General features: G+C 41.4%; 1 protein-coding gene across 3 annotated transcripts; it reads right to left on the minus strand.

Moving 5' to 3' along the window:
- Positions 1-286: 286 nt before the first annotated feature.
- Positions 287-20,324, minus strand: LOC108239540 (rap guanine nucleotide exchange factor 4). 3 transcript variants are annotated; one of them, XM_017422312.3, is made up of 30 exons: positions 20,146-20,324; positions 16,120-16,262; positions 14,468-14,556; positions 13,474-13,620; positions 9,592-9,664; positions 9,331-9,386; positions 8,491-8,597; positions 8,215-8,336; positions 7,941-8,124; positions 7,426-7,510; positions 7,181-7,241; positions 6,692-6,768; positions 6,054-6,200; positions 5,713-5,807; positions 5,310-5,395; positions 5,082-5,160; positions 4,509-4,659; positions 4,339-4,427; positions 4,224-4,251; positions 4,049-4,124; positions 3,567-3,713; positions 3,377-3,474; positions 3,102-3,227; positions 2,779-2,957; positions 2,583-2,673; positions 2,440-2,490; positions 1,997-2,084; positions 1,774-1,838; positions 1,608-1,662; positions 287-1,496 (listed from the first exon to the last, which is right to left on the minus strand). In XM_017422312.3, exons 1-30 carry the CDS (start codon positions 20,211-20,213, stop codon positions 1,369-1,371), a joined length of 2,991 nt encoding a protein of 996 aa, XP_017277801.1. In that variant the 5' UTR covers positions 20,214-20,324; the 3' UTR covers positions 287-1,368. The 3 variants fall into 3 exon arrangements, with proteins under 3 accessions (XP_017277801.1, XP_017277800.1, XP_017277802.1); XM_017422311.3 differs by having other exon boundaries at positions 4,049-4,145; XM_017422313.3 differs by lacking the exons at positions 13,474-13,620; positions 14,468-14,556; positions 16,120-16,262; positions 20,146-20,324 and adding an exon at positions 11,174-11,459 and having other exon boundaries at positions 4,049-4,145.
- Positions 20,325-20,975: the final 651 nt, after the last annotated feature.

The raw sequence follows: 20,975 nt of genomic DNA on the forward strand, positions 1-20,975 counted from the left end.
ACAAAAAAAAAAGCAAACTGCCAATTTCTGCTCTGAGATTTTTATAGCAGCTAAACTGGCGCCTCTAAAGCAGCGCTCCCAGAATTACCTCAGACCCACTCCTATTGTACGGCAACTGTTACAGTGAGAGAGTTTTCCAACACACAGATCGACCCGCTTTCATTAACATTTATCTGAAGTGACTCTACTATCAGTGCAAATACATTTCTTGCTCAAGATTTTTAGTGAAACGCCACAATCAGCCACAAAAATCACAGTCAGAAAATAAATCTCATTAAAGCCTTAACACTGATAAATTAGCTATTTTTTTATTTACAAGGCAGACTACACAGAAAACACAATTCACGGGCAGCTTTGGGGAAAGCCAGCCTCGCACATCATCACAGCAGAAGCTCCTGAGGTCAAAAGGAAAATGAACAACACACACTCCAAATCTACAGATACAAAAATAAAATCACACAGACCGAATATGACAAGGGCTCTTCTCGAGCACCAATTTATCTTCAGACTCTAAATCTACAAATCACTCCCAATGAAATGGTGCGGTTTCATCGTTCGGCTGATCTCAGAACAGATCAAATCGAGCATTGCCGTCATTCAGAATGATTTACGTGTGTAGCTGCACGACCAACGATAACAGGTAATACTGCAGGGGTCATTTTAAATGCTTTTTTGTAAAACCATAAGGCCTTTCATTATTCTCATACACGGTTATTTAGTTTAGAAGTGCCTGGCTAGTTAGGAAATACTGATTCTGCTGCAGTAAATCCTCAGTATTTCAAAAACTTGGATTAGAATAATTTAGATTACGAAGTAAATACATACTCTCACATTTCTGGAACATGGAAAAAGCAGTTTCAGACTTTACACCTTGCGGGGCTTCCTGTGAATCGGGTCGACAGGTTTGTTTGACAGGCAGGTTGCAGCCATTTATTGTAAACTAGGACTCGTTTCGGGTAACACAACAGTACAGGACTCTCTGATAGAAATCCACTGTATAGAACACAAAGCCTAGGGATCTCTGTAACTCAGTCATGCAGGATATTGATTCACGTTCTATACATTATAGTTCTATCTAACAAGTCCCAAACAGTAACAACTGGAACAATAAGAACGATCGGTCCAGGAGCTGAGACACAGCGACGAGGGAGCGGCTGAACAGTGTCCAGCAGGAAGAGGCTTTTAACGGCACAGTAGGAGTCCTTGATCCATGGTAGTCCACGTTACAGATAAAGTCACTGCCGGGAGTTGCTACTAAATATCCTTTTGCTTTTGAGTTGCTTGAAACAGGTAACGTGTGCGTGTGTTTTTGTTTCTTTTTTAATGCTAACATCACAGAGAAGGCGATGGCGGTGGAGGATTCAGAGCTCATGTCCGCCGAGGCTCCAGCCTGTAGGAGAGCTGTGTCAGCGCCCTCTGGTTGTCAATCACGCAGAGCTTCCTAACATAACCTCGTACCTCTGCCTGATTCTTATTCGGCTGGCAAATGTCGGGATCTAGCAGACCAGAGAGAGACAGGGCAGAATAAGAAAGTTTGCTAACAACAGGTTTGTGATTACAGCACATGAATGTATTAAAAAGTACTAATAAATGATATGCAGACTTACTGAACGGTTGGCTTCTACAGTGCCTCACTTGTCGAATTGTGTTTGCTATAATACGCTGGTGGGAAACAATTTACTTTAGATATTATGTGAAAGGACAGAAAATCAGTATAAAGCACACACACAACAAAACGGTTCAGCTTCTTTTTGGGTTCGCAAAGGCACTCACCATTTTCTCAAAATTGACCATGTTGTCAATGAAAGTCTTGTTGCCCTCATGTGTAAATGTCATATCTGTAAAGAAACGCCTGCATTAGTTTCACATCAAATGATCAGTCGGGATTATACGAAGCTTGAAATGCACCGTGTTTGGTGCAAATAAAAGGAAAAATTGAAGTGTTGTTCAGCTGTGAGGCTGACAGGTTTCCGCTCCGGGCTGCACTGAAACCTACCTTTGAGGAGGAGAGGCATGAAGGGGATGATTGGTGGCTCCAGTTTGGTCACGGTAAGTCGATAGGACCGGTGGTTTCTTGAGGGGTCCTGCCGTGAAACACGTTGGTAAATTTCCCGTTAGATTACAATTCAGCTCGCTTAAATCATTTTAAAACCTTTAATACTCAAGTTGTATAGCCAATTTATCATTGTAGGTGCTTTTCTTTCAATACAGCAGTAGTTAAGATTTTTTTTTTAATCTCATACTTTAAATAAAATAACAATAATGACATTAAACTAAACCATTTCTTACTATAAGACCTATTTTGATGCTCATGGACATCTATAATTGCAATAAATAATTCATTTATGTTTGACACAAGACATGTTTAATAAGCTGAGGGATCAAACGCTTTAAAACTGCATCAAAATGTCGTTCATAACGCATCAAAGACAAACTCACCATCATGCTCTCAAACTCAGCATAAAACTTCTTAAACTTAGTGGGAAGTTTCTGCCATTTAAAAAAAACAAATATGATCTTAGAGACAGTACTTATTTACGGAGAACTTTTACAGATTTAGTTTAGATGATCGTGTAGTTTACCTCCCACGTTTGGCTCAGTCTGCTGACAGCAGGGTTGCTCATCCCCATAATGATAGCAAAGAATGAATTGAGGTTCTTGAATTCTCGACAGCTACACACAAAAAGACAAAACGAAAAAAAAGTAAATACATTAATTAAAGTGTTTAGCTGTTTGGATAGTAGAGACATTTTATCGGATGAAGCAGATCCCGCTCACTGTGCAGCTATCTTAATGAATTTCTTGAGGAGCTGCACTCTCTTGCTGAGCTGAGTGCAGAGGCAGACTTCAGTAACCACCCACAGCTGGACCTGGTTGAACCTCCTGAGGAACAGGTCCAGATTAGCCGTCGTTCTTTTGAAGCTCTGGCGGCCAAATGTGTGGTAGAGCAGCTCGTGCTGCGAGAAAGGAAGGGAGAGAACAAAACAGGGTGAGCTATTTTCGACTCAGTCCAGGGGACCGACTCTGTTACCGAGGATTATTGAGGCCTCTGTAGAGTTTTATTTCTTGGAGACAAGATATTTGTCATGAAACGGCAGTACCTCGTGCACACAGCTGAAGAGCTCCCAGTCAAACATGGTCATTTGATAAGCCAGATCTTTGGAGCTCATCAGCTCAAACGTTGACATGGAGCCTGCAGAGGGACCCTCCTGATCCGGAAGAGGAGTCTGAAACACACAGATCAGATACATTTACAGGCACAGCAAGAGAAAAGCTCCACAAACTTCAAAACTAACACAGTCATAACAAATTATTTATGCTACACGTTATTCAGGTATGAAAGTTCAGCTTCACATTGAGGACACCGGCCCCTTACCACATTATTGAGCTGGTCTCGAGGGCAGGTGAACAACCTCCCGTTGATGCTTAACGTAGAAAACACTGATACATCGTTAGGCTTCAGGATTTGTTTTTCTGTAACAGAAACGGGAATGCGTGAGCCTCGATGAATGCCAGTGTGATAACGAAGGCCACGCTGAGTTCCATTAGTAGTTTAGTACTCTTACCAGCGGCAGAGCTGAGGTGGACCAGCAGGAGCTCGTCCGTGGTGCCGAGTTTGTCGCTCACAGCACCGATCACCTCCCTCCCAGTCGCCGCCACCGCAATCCTGATTGTCGTGTAGGTGTGATCACTGCAGTACACCTTCAAGAGGACTGCACACATGCAAAGAGCTCGTTGAAATACAGACACATTACATGTGACAGCTTGTGTTTGATGCTTTCCACATTAATCATGTCAAAAACAAACAGAACTTTGCTTCTTTTTGTTTGTAGTTTGTGTTGTGTCTATGATGTCTCTTTGACTAAACCAGATCAATCACATAAATGTTAGGACAATAGCATTTTAATCAAGCCTACATTTTACCACATCCTTTTACTTAACGAATATCAAGTTAATATTCTCACAGCAATCTGCAGAGCAGTTGCTGGAGTCAAATGGTCTGGCTCAAGAAGCCACAAACATACTTTCTTTCATACAAACAACTTACTGTCATCTTGATTCCTTATGGGTTGTTTCTTCTGCAGCCTTTCCTCTCCGTTGCTGAACTGCCGTATCAGGGTCTTCTGTTGAGTTATATGACAATACTGAGCTCACCATGAAGTCACATGCACATTAAAGACAGTATAGTTCATTTGAATAATGAATATCTCCAATACACGCACCTTTTTGGTTGATTTGACTTCCTCTGAGCTACAAAAAGTCAGAAGTGACACAGTGAATGTGGTTTGTACTGAAAACATCACACTGAAACCTTAAGGCGGAGAAACTGAGACTTACTGTAATTTCACCACTTTCTCCAGGTCGGAGATCAAGTCCTTCAGGCCTCTCAGTGTCCGAGAGTCATTCGACACACTGCCGTATAACTCCTGCAGAGACAAGGCAGGAAGAACCACTCAAACCGGGCAGAACTGCTGCGCATGTTGTTCCACTGAGTCGTACTGAAGTACCTCCAGGAAAGAGACTGCAGCGGGTTCTTCCTGTAGCAGGTAGGTGTGTGTGTTTGCCCAGCGCAGGGCCAGAATGAGGGCCCTCCTTTTGTTGTTGAGCGTGTACTCCAGCCTCTCCTGTTCGGAGCCCGGAGGAGATGCTGCATGGTAGGTGCACGCTTTGGTCAAGGTGAAGAAGAGGTTATAGGTTTTTCCATGTCTGATATCTTAGGTGTGAGTTCCAGTGCTGGCGCTCAAACCTCAACAATCACATCTCAGATTTAAACAAATGATCATTAAAACATATAAAACTCAATATTTTTTGCAGTCTGAGATAAAAGTTCTCCATACCAACTCTTATGTTTATCAGCAGTTGAAGTGTACTAAACCAATGCAACAATCAGATGTATCAGATTAATTCCTATTTCATACAAAAAAACAAAGCTTGAAGTTGTTATTTGATTTGGTTAAAAAAATAAATTAAAACAAGAGACATTCATGCTACTCCCCCACAGCTACAAGGAATAGCATAGAAAGATAAAACTAATGTGCCTGAAATTACAACTGATTACAAATAAAGACATTAAAGGATATTGGGCCATGAGTAGAGGGCATAGCTGGCTGTTTGGAATGAAGACACAGTGCATGAGAACAAAATCATCCACTCCTGGGTCTAAAAGATGAGAGAGAAAACACAAAGCAAGAAGAACGAGTCATGAAGGAAGCAGAACAATAAAACAGTTAATATGTATTATGTACATATTAAAACTAAAGCCAAAAAAACATTTCCACGTTGTTTTTCATAGTTTTCTCTCTAGTTACCCGGCTCATTGTGATGAATGTCCAGTCTCATCGTCTCCAAGAAGTGATCGAGAATCTTCTCTGGCGTCCCTGATATCACAGTGTATCTGCAAGAAAAGAGACATTCAACAATGGTTACACAAGGACCCTCTTTTAAAAAGGAGATTAAAGTAAAAGTATTACACGTTTTTAGTACTTCTATGTATATTGACAAAGTTTATAACAAACATAATTGAAATAAAAACGAAACCATTATGACAGCTTTGAAATGGCACAATATTTGACAAATAGACAAAATCATAATAGGTAAATGCAAAAAACACAACTATCAATGATGATGAACCCAAACAGATTCTGAATATGGGGATGATGTCTTTGACAGAAACCAGCAGAAACATCATAAATATTAAAGACGATCACTTACTTGATGCTTCCCAGTGCAGATGCTCGAGGACTCTTCTCTAAAACCAGCACAACTTGTTCATGCTCTTTCAAACGTACCGTGTTGGCCTCCACGTCCTAAAATGACGAGCAGAACAAATTCAGCATGAACAACGCAGTACCGTTTTTCTGTCAAGAGAGGGAGACAAACATAATCAGGCAGTAAGGTAACATCACCAATCTCACTTTGCAGGTTCATGCATTAGTCAGCCTTTTATCAATAGGTGTTTTTTGTTTTTTAATTATAACAGTTGAAACCAAATGGAGGTTTGAATCCTGAGTGTCTATATCTCTATCCAAATAAAGCAGAAACATTCAGCCCACCCTGAGTATCCTGTTAAAGTCCTCCTTATCCACACGCAGGAAGTGGCAGTTGTCCTCTCTCAGGACGATGGAGGCAGCACGAGGTGAATCTGTAACCAAGGCTAACTTCCCAAAGTCATCGCCCTCGTGAAGTGTGCAGACTACACCCTGAAACACACACACATTAACGCATGAATGCACATGCAGACAAGCGCCCACTGAGACTTAAATTAGCTCAGATACAAAGACAGTCTGAAAGTCATCAGAAGCCCCGGAGAACACCAGACAGGGCTGAATCATTTGTGCCAGTCCGAGTGCATTTGTGCGCGCAACGTGTGCGCGAGGCATTTGTTTGTGCTCGAATTGTGTGGTGTTATTTTTTTGTGCATGCACGCAGTCCCTTCAGCCAGTTAATCATTGTGATGAGTCATGCTGAGCTGGGGAGAGTTTGCCAAACTCCACTGCTGGTGTTTCCCGGCCCCACAGGGAACTTTGTGCTAGTCTGCTCCATGCAGACATGACGAGTTACACATTTTAATATATTACATACAGATGGAATATCTTCAAATGAAGCAGAAAACTATAGAAAGGCTCATGTGTCAAAACCAAACAAAAACAAAACGGTGAGTGGATGAATACATTCAGGCACGTTTGTTCACCTTTCCGTAAATAACCACATTAACAGAACCCTTCTGGATGATGTACCAAGATGTGCCCTCCTCTCCCTGGTTAAACACTGGAAACAAACAAACAAAAAAAACAATCACCCACATATAATATACACTATTACCATTAACCAGAACTTGACTGAAAATAATCTTTTAAGAATTCCTGCATTGTTTAAATGACCCATCATTTAGGACAGGGGTAGGCGACCCTGGTCCTCGAGTGCCACCATCCTGCATGTTTTACTTGTGTCTCTCCTCTAACACACCTGATTTGAATCAGTGTGCCATTAACAGGCTTCTGCAGAACATGTAGGTAATTTAACCACTGAATCAGGTGTGTTGGAGCAGCCAAACAAGGAAAACATGCAGGATAGTGGCTCTCCAAGACTAGGGTTGCCTACCCCTAGTTTAGAATGTCACAAATTTAACTAATAGTCACTTTTTTGTGAGACTTTGTCAGAATTATATATGAAAACTCACACACAGTTCCAGCTTTTGCATGCGACTCAAAGATCACCACGCTCGCCAGTTCCCGTTTTACCTGCAAACCGAAACACAGCTTCAAACTTTGGGCTGCACAATATTAGGAAAACGCGTGACATTGTAGTTGTGATGGCTGTATCAGTTGTGATAAACACACATATTCTGTCATTGCAATGCTCCAAACACTCGTCATGAGCTGTAGGTATTTAGAGGACGGGGGAGGGGTGAACTGTCAGACTCACAGTGTTGGAGAGGTGAGCTAAGGCCTTGATGTGAAGCAGCTCATCATAAATGATCTCCAAGTCATCGCCTGTCCTCTGACCCGGCCTTCGGACACAAGATTTAGCAGCAGTATTATTTCAAATACTAACACTGGATATCATGAATGCTAGTTTGGAATATGTTTGGTTACCTCCTAGCTGACTGAAAAATAAAAAGAAATAAAAAGTACATAAGAAGCAACAGAAATGAGGTGTTGAAGTTATGACCTTGAATGATGTATTGTCAACAATAGATTTATGGAAGTAACGTTTTTAATGTGAAAAGATTTGCTCTATCTAAATCACAAACCATCTTTATTGCATTGTTTTTTTCAATTTTACAGTCAGGACTCCACAGTGGGTTGTGACGTGATAAATAAGAGTTTGGAGATAATCTCTGAAAACAAATAAAATTTAAAAAGAGTGGGCCAGAAGCTGAGAAGTTCGGGAACACGTACAAGTGGACATAAGTTATGCAAACTGTTACTGTTACTGACGATTTCCTGAGGATCATGCGCAGCAGTGCGTCGGGGCCAATCTGAGCGAGAAAGAGGATGGTCTCTGGCAGCTCTTCCTCGCTCTCTCTCTTCTCTTCCTCGCTGGGCAACGGTGTGTCCTCCTCCTCGTCATCAAGAAACCGATAGAACAGGTACTTGTCCTGGAAACCCAGCTCCTGGTCCACTGAAGAGCAGACACACACAAAGGTGAGCACAGAATGTCTTCTGTTCACCTTTATATATATATATATATTCAAATAAAATCTCTCCCTACCATGATTAAGCACTCCTTCCTCTAGCAGTGCCTGCCACATCCCAACAGCATGGGAGCGCGTGAGCACACAGGCGCTCTGCATGACTAACCAGTCCACCAGCTCCGTGCCCACACAGCACTGTCTGCAACACACGCAGAAACAAACAGTTCAAACATGACATGTAGATCATATAAAAGATGGCCTCTGTATTTTAAAAAGCACTGGCATTTGACCGGTTTGCCAGGTTAATAATTCAGCTTAAATAAACTCGGCCGCAGCTTCAGACAGTCACATACTTGTATGTTTTGAGGTGATATTTCCTGTCCCGAATCATGTGCGGCGCTCTCGACAGGATGGCGTTGCGGAGAACTTTCCCTGCTCTCCTCAGCTTCTCTGAGGGAATCTAAACCCAAACAACAGGATCGCAGACTTCACCTTAACAATAGTATCTCACATTTTTAAACTGCTGTAAACTATTTAGACAACAATGCAATACCAGTTCTTTTTTTTAACATCTCAGGGTGTGTTGAAGTATGGTCTGTGAGTGTATGCCCAGCAGACAATAACACATAATGTACCACACATATGAGTTAAACTGTACATAAAAGCAGATACACTTTTAATAGACAACACCTGCATTTTACACAAAGTGCAAAATGACAGATGTGGATACACACACACTGCTGTTTTTTGCAAACAACAAAGGAAGACGTGTTAATTGGGCAGATGGGATCTTTCTTCAATGTGCATCCATTACCTAGGATTTACATAACTACTGAACATCCCGCTCTGAGTCATCGGTGGTCTCTGCTCAGCAAACACACGTACCTCTAAAACTAATTCTGGTTCATTCAAAAAAAAAAACCATGAAAGTATGCAGCACAAAAAAATGCTGGGATTTCATGACACGGCGGATTAAAGCATTAGGAACCTTTCAAGTTCAGTATGAACCAGAGCGATGTTTAAAACTTCAAAAACACAGGAAATGATCAGTCCTGCTTGCTCAGTTCCCGTAGATACAAACGGTGAGGGTTACAGGAACAAGACAAGGCAAGACTGTGTAGAGACAGTCTGCTGTTTCATTTATTTTTAAACCTTTAAACAAGCCCAATATGCAATCTGGAGGGAGTGTTTACCTTGTTATGGCCTTTGTTTGCAGAGTCTGAGTTCATGTTGTCTTTGTCTGTGAGTCCTGAGGAGAAAAACGGAATGTAGGTGGCTGATTTGAGAGCAAAATACATACATTATCCAGGGACTAGAAGAAAAAAAATATATATTTTTTCATTTTCTGACCTCTTTTGCAGAACTTCAAATGACTATTCACATTGATTCTGAACCCCACAATGAGTCCACTGATTAATCAAAGTGTTTTTTTTATCCTTCATGGATCTACTTACTGTCATTGTTGGATCCACTCTCCATGGCGCCATAAGGTGGGGCCAACAGTCCAGCCAGGCTCTGACGGTATTTCTGCAAGGCAACACACACATCAGAGTCAATCTTCAAGCTATTTACACCTCCAATATCATCATTTATAAATCCTTACTGTCATAATTTTTAAAAAGACTTTTTTTTCTCATTTTGGTTTTGTTTTCCTTCAGGATGTATACCATGGAAAAGGTCTGTAAAGTGACTAAAGTCTTCATCAAAGAGAGCTACTGAGTCTGGAAAATTAAGATTTTATGCTTATGAAGGTTCCTAACTGAGCAAAATGCCCGGTAGTATCTAAGCAACAGTCAGAATAGGAGCTGCTGTGTGGAAAAGAGCTTCTGTGCTTAATTTATTATCTCCTTTAGCAAAGGCAGCATTTGGATCATCCGTCATGAAAGGAAAAGAAATAATTCCATCCCATAATTCCCTGCGGCCGCGACTTTCAAAGCTGGGGTAATTTCATGCAGTCACTTGAACTGAGATTTATACAAATATATATGAGGACAGGTGTGTGAGCAGTTTGTGGCTATATTTTTTTTTTTCTCTCCTTTTCTATGACAAAAAATCTGATAATGCTGTAACATTTGATCTATTATACTGAATGACACATATGGTATGACGTACATTACAGGACAGACAAAGTGTGTAGAGCACTTTTTTGTTGAATTTTTTTCAGAACACCTGCAGTTTCAGGTTGTAGCTGAGGTGTGATTTGATTCTCACTGAATTTTTTTTTGATTGGGTCTTTCAGGAAGTTAAAGAGACAGGAACAAAGACAAAGCCTCTCAGGGGCAAATAAAAGTTATAAAAATATTGTCAGAGAAAAAAAAATCCAGTTTCTTTAAGATTGAAGCATGTAAACCTGTAGGTTCTGAAACAAAATATAAAGCCTGAGTGTAACAGAAGCTCCATAAAACAGCAAATATCTTTAACGTTCTGTCTCTCCCTAAGGCACACAATGTTACATGAACCTAGAAACTCAATTGGTCCTTTTAAAACAAAGCCTTTTGTACAACCAAGATCATTTATATGCAGAACAACTTACATTATATAATACAAACACACACACACACACAAGTGCAGGCTCAGAGCAGCTGCACTTAAAGCACGGTTAATCTGCTCAGTGTGAACAGATGCTGCCTTTACAGATGTTAACGCGGATGTTTTGTTTTTGGGTTTTTTTTTTCATAGTAGAGACACTGAAATGCGCACAGCTAGTAATTTTGAGTCTAAGTGTACCACTGCTCCTCTGTGAAGTCATTATCAAACAGGCCGTGCTTTCTGAGGACTGCCAGGAACACACACACACACTGACAGAAACACAGAGAGCATCTGTTTGACCTAAAGACACAAACACTCTCCTGTCTACACACAGAAAAGCAGACAGAAACAGAAAGCTATATATAAACAACATCCCAATATTAAATATAAACAATAAAAACCACTGATATTGCAGTTTTTAACTATGTGAACACACAATAAAAATAAATAGCTGCCCAAATGCCCACTACAGACGACGCTCTGCTACCGCCAAAGAGCCGGACTCACCTGAGGTAACACTCTCAGCTGCCTAATGCTGAAGGGACGAAAGCCCTGGAGAGCTGCCCTCTGCTCCTTTACAACTCACACACACACACCACCGGATAGCATCCTGCTCCAAACAAGCTGCTCCCCTCCTTTCTTTCAGCTTCCGTCTTCCTCTTTTCCTCTTGCACACACAGTTGGCCCAGTGTCTGTCTCTGTCTCTCACTCGTCCTCCCTCGCTGCGATCAAGCCAAGAGCCACAGCACTTTACCTCGCAGATTACCACGGTGATCTGAGTCTCTGTACGACTCAGCTACTCTAGTGAAGGAATAGGTAGTGGCGGGGGGACGAGAGAGCAGCGGAGGAGGCACAGGAGCGGTGAGGGTGAGGATGGAGGAGGAGGAGGAGGAGGGCAGGAGGACCAGAACAAGACTGGCAAAATAACATCGCCAATTGAGGAAAGAGGAAGTGAGCACAGGATGTAGAGCTGGTGAATAGGGACAGACATAAATAAGCAAAGAAACACAAAAAGAAAGGGCAGACAACCTCATCATCCATGCCAACCAATCATCAGCAGTAATTGCAAGATGTGCGTTTTTCTGTCAGAAAAAGCAAGCTGATTTTCATTTGCATCCCATTTTACTCATCCCACTTCCTCATCTTGGCGCTGCAATCATGGAGCGGCAGTTCCTTTCTTTCATCCTTTCATCAAACACAGAACTGCATTCATTTTCCAGCTTTCTAGTCCTCAAAAACACACGAGCGCATGAACACAAATTAGTCCGCACCTTCCCCCCCACCCCCCCTGTGAGAAGGAGAAAATTCAAAAGAGAACAACCTCAGGCTGGTTTTGTGCTTTGTGTCCACTCTCCTAAAATAGACAACTGATAGGGAGCCAGGGTGCATTTACTTGACAAACAAATACACAACAAGCCCAATAAAGCAGCACGCATGCTCTAATCACCAATAATTGTCTTATCTTGCTCTTATGTGTCCCTGCGGCAGAAGAATGGAGATACCACATGCTCATGAATCCAATTTATATGCAGCCAGTTAAAACAAAAAACTGAAGAGCCTGTTTTTAAATGTCATTCATGAATGTGTTTTGCGCAGCAACTGAAAGCAGCAAAGCTTACAAAATTAAGCTTTAGCTTCAGAGAATTCATTTAGACATAGACGCATTGAACATTTGACCCCATGTGTTACCAAAACAGTGGCACAAAAACACAGCCTATATTCTCAACATGAAAACCACACAAAGGTGTATTTCACCTGGCTTTGACGTATACCACATAACTTAAATGTTACTGCAGACCAAACAGAAACTAAAATACTCAAAGCCCACACCAACACGACAATGCACCCTGACACACAAAAGAACTATTTGGGAACGGCTCAAAGAATCTCTGGTACCGCATGATGGACTGCCACAATCTCACCACAAAGGTACCTTTGCCTGCATCCAGATACCAGAAACAACAGGAACCAGGTGGGTCAGAACCAACTGGCAAGCCAAGAAGAACCTAAATACTATTGGGAAGGTGATTCCAATGTGTCTGGTCACTGTAATCACACATGTGTAGTTTGTTTTTTGATAAAAACGTCTTTCTCGTGTCATATTTTAAAGGTGGTTTTGAGCACTTCAACATCAGCACAAACAACTACAAGCAGAAATTCAAGCGTGAAAATACAGAATATACTGTATTTGTGTCAAAGAGGAAAGCTGAAGCAGATTACAAGGGTTTACTGACAGGATGACAGCTTGTTGGCGATGGTTGAGAAGCTCCATGAAAAGGATCCACCGGTTTGCTAGGACCTACTCTCTTAGTGGGACTGGATGGATTCAGCAACCTTAACAAGAACCCAGAGACAGGCAGCTACGACCATGCCTCTAAAAGAACGTGCCAGTCAAAGTCAAAGTCAAAGCCACGTTCGTGTTGTTAGATACATTTTAATTTGTATCTGTATACAACACCAGATTCATCTGCTGACTTTATTTTTTTGTATTTTGAGAATGACTCATTCAGCATGTCTACATATTCTCCATGCAAAAACTACATTTTCATGGCTACAAATAACATCTTGATTACAAAACAAAAACCAAGCTGCTCTCTCTTTGGTTTTAAAAACAGCTCACAGTTGGATCGCCTGAGGTCTGAATTTAAAAGGGGGAACAAACAGCAGTATAATGGTGGACAGCCCTCTTGTGGGTAAAAGCACAACTGCAAGAGAAGGGTTCCTTGAAAACTGAAGTCACAAAAAAAGCAAGTCCTAAAGTTCCAGCTTTCTTTCTCTTTTTTGATCTAGTCACTTTTATATCTCACCTCCCAGAGGCTCTTGAACTCCCGCTGTTCAATCCGGAGCAGCTCGCTGGTCTCTCTGCTGACAATGGTAGCGTGACGAGGAGTGTTGTCCAGGATGGACTCCCCAAAGGCCGTCCCAATCCCCAGCGTGCAGATAGTGACGGCATCCTGCACATACACGGGCATGACAAAATGATTCAAACACATGAAAAGCAGTTAGTTGTAATGCGGAACTGAGCGGTGTCATGACAGCAACAGGTGCGAGGAACATGTTTCCTTCATTTTTAGCTGAAGAGCTAAAAAGAGCAAATAAATTCTAATGTGTGATACACATGAACAGATTCGTCTGTAAAACAAACATCCCCCAGTCCTGGATATAACTGAACAGACTGGAGGCATGCTACATCCACACACACACAAACACAAACACTGTCTACTGATTTAGACAGATGCTCTTTGAGCTATAAAAACCTTTTCAGCTGTCCAATCTGACATTTCAAATATAGCCATAAATCTAGGCCACTGTTGGCACTTTTGGGCTTCGTACATGAAAAGGACAAATCGTAACTGAGGAGCTGTTTGTCTTTCGCTTTCACTTCGGACAAAACCTCAATCCTTCTTCTCCCACATGCCATTCTTCTCCGGTAGTACAACCTTTTTTCTTTTTTTTAACACTATTGCTGAAAGGACACACAGTGTATCAGAAAGCAGAATCCTCAGAGGATTCGTCTTTCTGTGCTGCGGCAGCTTTTCTCCAGCATATTTAAGCAGGGTACAAGAACAATGTCAGCGTGGAGGAGAGTCGTACGAGAGCCGGTCATGAGGAGACATGTAAAGCCGCCTGGTTCCTGACTGATGATGGATGACAGAAACGGCCCAATAGGGGACAGAAAACAACTGAATCCAGTTGTTTCATTTTATTATTAAAGTAATTATTTGTTTGGGGGTACAAATGACAAGCAGGAAGGAGATGCTTAGCTCCGCTCTGACATGAAGATGACTGAAGGAGTCCTACCTGATGATTGGCGGTTTCTGACACTTTGACATCCAGGGAACCAGACAGGACAGCGTACCAGCTGGTGCCGATATCTCCCTGTCGAAACACTGCGGACAGAAATTTACATGAGAGAGCAGCTTAAACTTAAACAGCCCTGCTTAAGCATTTATTAAAACATGTGCTGCCACTCCCTAATATATAACAAATGCTGCCGATTGAAGAAATCCTTTGTTCAAATGATCTTCATAGTGGTCAGCTCTGGGAAATGAAACATTAAAAACCTCTGGATTGTTTTATGTTTGAGCTTTTTATTAAAAATTTGTTTGATATTGGAATATAGCGTGGTTTAAGAAAAAAAAAATAGGATATGAGATACCCAATACATGCAAGACACTTTAGTTGGAAACCTCACACATAATATACTTTAAAAAAGGACGAATACCTTGATAAATTATTGCTGTCAGTAAGTAAAAAAGCCATCACAAGACTATAGTATAAAGCAGATCCACCGACCGTGGTGCAGAGGCTGTGAGTTGTGGAGGAGATACTTGTAATGGAAAAATTCATACATAAATTGAGACTACAGGAGGAGCAATTTAATGAAAAATGAAATTCAAATTTCTCTAATTTAAAAAGGCACCAGTGTTTTTTGGAGCATTGGCAGAGCCATTTTACTCATTGCTCACGCTCCATGCCTACTGTTAAATAAGTTTGCTGTCCAGAACTATAAAAGGATTATAAAATCAAATAGTTCTCACATGTGTTCACAGCTGACTGAACCGAGGAGTCCCGGATCAGTTTCAGGCTGGTCTCTGCAGAAGAAAAATCCAGTCATGCTAACAAATGTCAGTCATTCCAGGACTGTGCATCTGCAGCAGAGCAGCAACACCACTGGAACGGTGGCAGTTCGCCTCCGGGCAGGTCAGCCACATATGACAACTGCTCATCAAGATGAGCGAAAATGTTGAGCTGCATCAGGCAGCATCACAAACTAAACAAACCTCTGCTGGGACCTTTTTATTTCAAAGTGTTCTCAGCTTTGTTTTCATCCTATAAGCTGTGCTAAATAAACAAACAAAACTAAAAAACTTTTTTTAAAAATGGTTTAAATGAACAACATTATTTTGGGTTATATCTATTGTTTGGCTACAAAATGAAATTATTTGTTGTTGTTATGTAAAGTTTTTACAGTAAGTTTTGATAAAATGTAATGTTTTACAATAATTATTTGAGGTATTTTGTCAAGAAAATGCAAAAAGAAATGAATCTTTTACTTTAGGAGTTTAACGCCAAGACTGTTGCATTATTAATTTGGTATTATTACTAATTAATTACCATAAAATTACTGATATTAGTTTGAACTTTATAGAAATATATATTTTTTACTTTTAAGTTTAATTTTATTTAAACTTGTTAGTTAATTGATGCTGCAATAATCCGACCATACAGAGGATTGACACAAGATTTGAATGATTTGATAGAAAATAAAAATGATCTGATTTTTGGTTTTGGTTGTTGTTTTTTGCATCATAGTGCATCACACTTCAGACAATCTGAAAGAGCTGCAGGAATGTCACATGTGTTCATACCACAAGTCTCCTCTAATGGCTAAAATGACACTGACGGCAAAACAGACTCATTTAAAGATGTTTTTGTGTCCATGTACGTACATGTGATGCCTTTCTCCAGACATTCATAGAAGGCGGAGGCACAGATCTGTAGTAAGAGTGGAGGTGGAAATCTCTGGAAGGTTTTGACTTCTCTCAGTCTGGTCAGAATAATGTCCACATCTTCCCCTGAGCGCTCTGAAGGCCTGTACAAAGAAGAGCCACATTTTGGTAAATGGTAAAGTATAAGCACTGCCTATGCTGTATTAGCGCATTTCATCTTGAAACCACTATTGTCTGATGAGCTGTAGACTAACAAGAAATAAATGCTATTAGCAGTCAATAAACTAAAACAGTCAAATCTGCCAAATTGTTCTTTCAGGATAAAGGCAGCTTTGTGTGTGTGTGTGTGTGTGTGTGAGTGAACTTCATTGTTCTGCCTCGTGTCTGAGCAATAGCAGAAGAAAGCTGCGAGCACCATTTTCCTCTGCACAGGCCCCCCCACTGAGTGTTGATGTAAGATCTTGTTCTGGTGCTATTTCTAATACGCTTCTAATCTCGCTGAGCGCACCCACAATTAAGTTGTTGGAAATCGTGGAGACGTGCACAGACACGAGAACACACACACGCTCGCGCAGAAGTGGGATCTGACAGAATAAACCGTCTGCTCTGCAACGTGGCGGTGAAAAACTACGGCGCTGAAGCGTCTCACAGGAAAACACACTGCAGTCAGAAAGCGCTCATTCACTTATTTTCTCCTTCTCGCAAGTGACTCATCCTTGCATTTAGGCGTGTGTGTGTGTATGTGTGTTTTATCCAGAAGAGCTAATGCACTGAGAGCTCCTTCCTTCACAGATGAGAGACCGCCTTTCCCCTCTCTTCTTTCAGCTCCTTCGTCTTCAGTCGCCCCCAGCTCTCGTCGTCTTTGTCTGCGTATTCTACACAGTTCTCTATTCCCCACCTATTTGTCTTTGTCCCTCGATACTTATACGTTTTTATCAGAACATGACTGGCAAGACTGAAAAAAACAAATGGCACTACTATTCTGGTAGCTTGAAATCTGCATCTTGCAATTACTGCCATGGATTAATTATTTTTATTAAGTGCCACCAATCCCATAATAACCTCTTTGCTGTCTGTTCAATAAAGGCGCAAAGAATCCCATTTGTCTCTAGGACTATAAATACAGTATACCCTGCAGTATATCTGAGTCCCTAAGCAATGGGTTGTTCTCTGTACCTGGCAGCAAAACATCTGCCCAAATACAGATGGAGGTCTTCATTTTCCTCCCTGTTTCTAGTCTCTGACTCATCATCCACCTCCTGTCTGCACGCTGGCCTCTGGTGCTCAGACCGAACGTCATGGATTAACGGTTCAGACAAGGAGACTCCTACACATTACAACAGGAAAAGACAAGAAGCGTCACCTTTCATTCACTTATTCTTATAAAACGACTCTTTCTGTTATCATCTACGGGATAAAATCCTCACTCCTTTTTTTTTTTTTTTTTTTTTAATCTCTGCCAGTGCAGAAAAATCTGTGTCCCTCGTGGTGTGATATGAATGTGACCCGAGAGGTGTTTACCTTGCATCAGTCTCCCTCCTTCCATCCCTCTTTCCTCTCTCCATCTCTCTATCTGGAACGTCTCTTTCCTCAGCCACTTTCCCCCCCTCCTCATCCAATGCTAATGTCAGCAGAGATCTCAGCTTTCAACTACAAATCATGGCAACACACACGCAGAGGATTTACAAACCGACCAGCACCGAAGAGAAAACTGAGAGACACCAGAAGGTTCTGCAGACTGTTTTGGGGAAAATCCATCTGGTAAAACGTTACTGTTTCCAGATAAATAACTCATAGGTTGACTAGTGTCACTTTCATAATAAACACACTTACTGGACAGGCAGATTAATACAACAGAAGTAACAGAAGCTCTTTATTTGTATGAATGAAGCTACTTAAGCAGCCATCATCATCGCTACTAACAACCTGAGATCCTGCGAAAAACACTGAATAATAATCAGTAAAAACACAGCTCGGTTTATGATCTACTCAACTCCACTGGCAAAGTAAACCTTAAAATGTACTCACTGCAAACTATGAAATCAAACATAAAAAGGCTACCCTGAACTACATCAAATGGTGCACTTTGAAAAAGTTGTTTTTCAAATATATCGATATTCGGTTCTGAAATGTGGGTACACACTCCGTGTAAATAAAGCCCTCGGTTGAATTTTATCTGCATGCTTTACTCATCAAATCTGAGCCTGAATACTTAGCAATACATCGACATCCTCACTGTTGACCTTCGGCTATTTCTATACGTAAACAAACACAGTTAAGGAGACATTTGTCACCAATACGGGAAAAGATTTTGTGTGGATGTTGTTTCTTACTTTATAAGTTTGACTGGTCTCTTATGACACTGCATCAAAGACCCTTTAAGAAATGACTAAAGTAAACATTCAGAAATCACTAATACAACTTTAAAATATTTGCTAATGCCATTACTTAATATATGACTCTACAAGTGACCTAATATATGATGTAAGTCTATCTCAAAATGCATTTTTCTTTCAATGGGCTCATTATGACTGAGTTATGCTGATATTTGTTAGATTAAGGGGACATTAAACCTAAACTTTCATCTGACCCATTGACGTGTGTGTGTCTGTGTGTATGTTCATCTATCATCAGATCTTATCCTGCGTACGTCACAGTAACTCCACATGAATGTGTTAAAGAAAAGGTACAAAAGAAACCATTACATCTTAAACTTTCTTGTTTATGTCACGTCTACTCATCATCCTCACTTTTCTTCACATCAACACTTTATACTGTAGATGAAAGCTCCCAAACACACACACACACTCATATACACTCCTATGCTGGACATTGATTAAATAAGAGGTGGATAGCTGAGGAGTGCTGAGTGCTCCACAATAACATCCTGTCCCGTCCATCCCGGCTGTATTGACTCCCACCTTCCACTGCAGAGTGGCTGCATTTAGCTCAAGATACACAGCACTGCACCACTATATCTTAATGTTGAAATAAAACATACGGGTAAAAACACATCTACAGACCTTTTTTTTAAAGCAACAGCGCCAGGAGTTCATTGGTTTCAGCTTCCTCACTGTCAATTTGTGGCTTTTAGGATAACAAATATTTGCATTTTGCACTTCTGGCTGAACCAAATTAGCACATGTGACGATTCAGTCTTCGATTTTTGACTAAACTAAGAGGCATTTCTCACCATCTAAAAACAACAACAACAAACAAACAGTAACTCCAATTAATCAGCGGTGAAAGTAATGGTTGGTTTGCAGCCTCATAACTAAATATGGCTATATTTAATGTGACTAAATGTTTCTGCACAGCACAGCACATCACGCCTCGGGTCTCATTCCAGATGTGGATGAGAGGACAAGATGGTAGCTTCAGGTTGCCAATAGTAACGCAATGATGTGTCAGAGAGATGTGCACAATATGTGTGGGTGTTTGAGCTGTGAGGTGCATGTCTTATAGACCGTTCTCTGTCCATCATTTAGTAATTACCACCCCACTTTTTTTTAAAACATCATTAGATCTTTGTGTGGACTGAAATCTTTTAGATTAATTCTAGATTATTTATTTATTTTTGTTCCAGTCACAGACAGCCTGGCATCCAGCAACGTGACAAAGCCTGAAATAATACAGACAAACAAAAACAATGTCCCTCTGATTTTTCTTCAGCACATCACACCAGGCGTGCCGCGGTTGTATTTTAATTATGCATGGCTATTTGGTCTGCAGATAAACCATGTGGCTCTCATCCATCCATCCATCCGGCCGTCACAGTGTAGCTACAGCCCACTGGACCTGGAGGCCACCAACGCCTTTTTGGACCAAAATATGACAAAAAAAAAAAAAATTATAAGCAGCGGTGACAGATCATCACCCTGCTCGGCTCGGCTCCGCTCAGCGCATGCAGCGACCGCCGGGTTCCGATCGAATCAGACAAAAAAAGAAAAAAAGAAAAAAAAAACGAATGAATGGAAGCGAGCACGAGGAGGGGATGCGACAGCGCGTGGCCGACCGTCAACCCACCTTTTGTCCAGGCAGCAGATCCACTCCGCCGGCGGACACGAAGACAGGGACGCCTGCACCGCGACCATGTTCCCCCGGCTGCGCGAGGCTGCGTGAGGCTGCGACGCTGCCGCGAGGGAGGCTCGGGCTTCCCGGTTAATGAACGTTGAGCTCCGGCTGCGCCCCTTCCCCTCCTCCTCCTCCTCCTCCTCCGCCTCCTCCTCCTCCTCAGGCTGATGCCTTCATGAAGCATACTATCAGTTTGCCTCCAGGAGCTTTTCAGGGCAACAGGCAGGAAGAAAAAGGGGGAATTTATGTCACTAATTTTAATAAATACAGTCGGGCAACAGACTTTAGAGCACATAGCCAAATACATGAAGGCATCTAGGCCCCGTTCACAGTAGAAAGAGATATTTGGAAAATATTCCAAAGTCATTAATTTTTCATAAAGCATGTTCCTGAGCAGGCACCAGTGGCGTGCTCAGAAATGTAGGTTACACCCAGAGTTAACCTCCAGCCACCCAAAATATGCCACCAGTCACCAGGAGGGAAAAACGAGCCCTTCCACAAGTTTTATATCGAACATGGAAGTCCTTGCTCAGAGTAAAAAGAAAGGTTAAGAGCGACAAATAAAGCAAAAACTAACAGATCGTGCAGCTGAATATTAGAGTATAAACAGGCCTCTCAAACATTAGTCCTCCTCTGCAAAGATGATGGAATAATAATGTGCGTATGCATTTTGCACGTAGTAGCCTATAAATTACCCCCAGTTACAAACTGCACCCAAGTTTGTGAGTCTTCACAGGCCCATGCATGCCATCAGACAGGTGATGTCCGGGTTATTTAGTGAA

This window comes from Kryptolebias marmoratus, linkage group LG20 (assembly GCF_001649575.2).
Source record: "Kryptolebias marmoratus isolate JLee-2015 linkage group LG20, ASM164957v2, whole genome shotgun sequence".
NCBI classification, from domain to species: domain Eukaryota; kingdom Metazoa; phylum Chordata; class Actinopteri; order Cyprinodontiformes; family Rivulidae; genus Kryptolebias; species Kryptolebias marmoratus.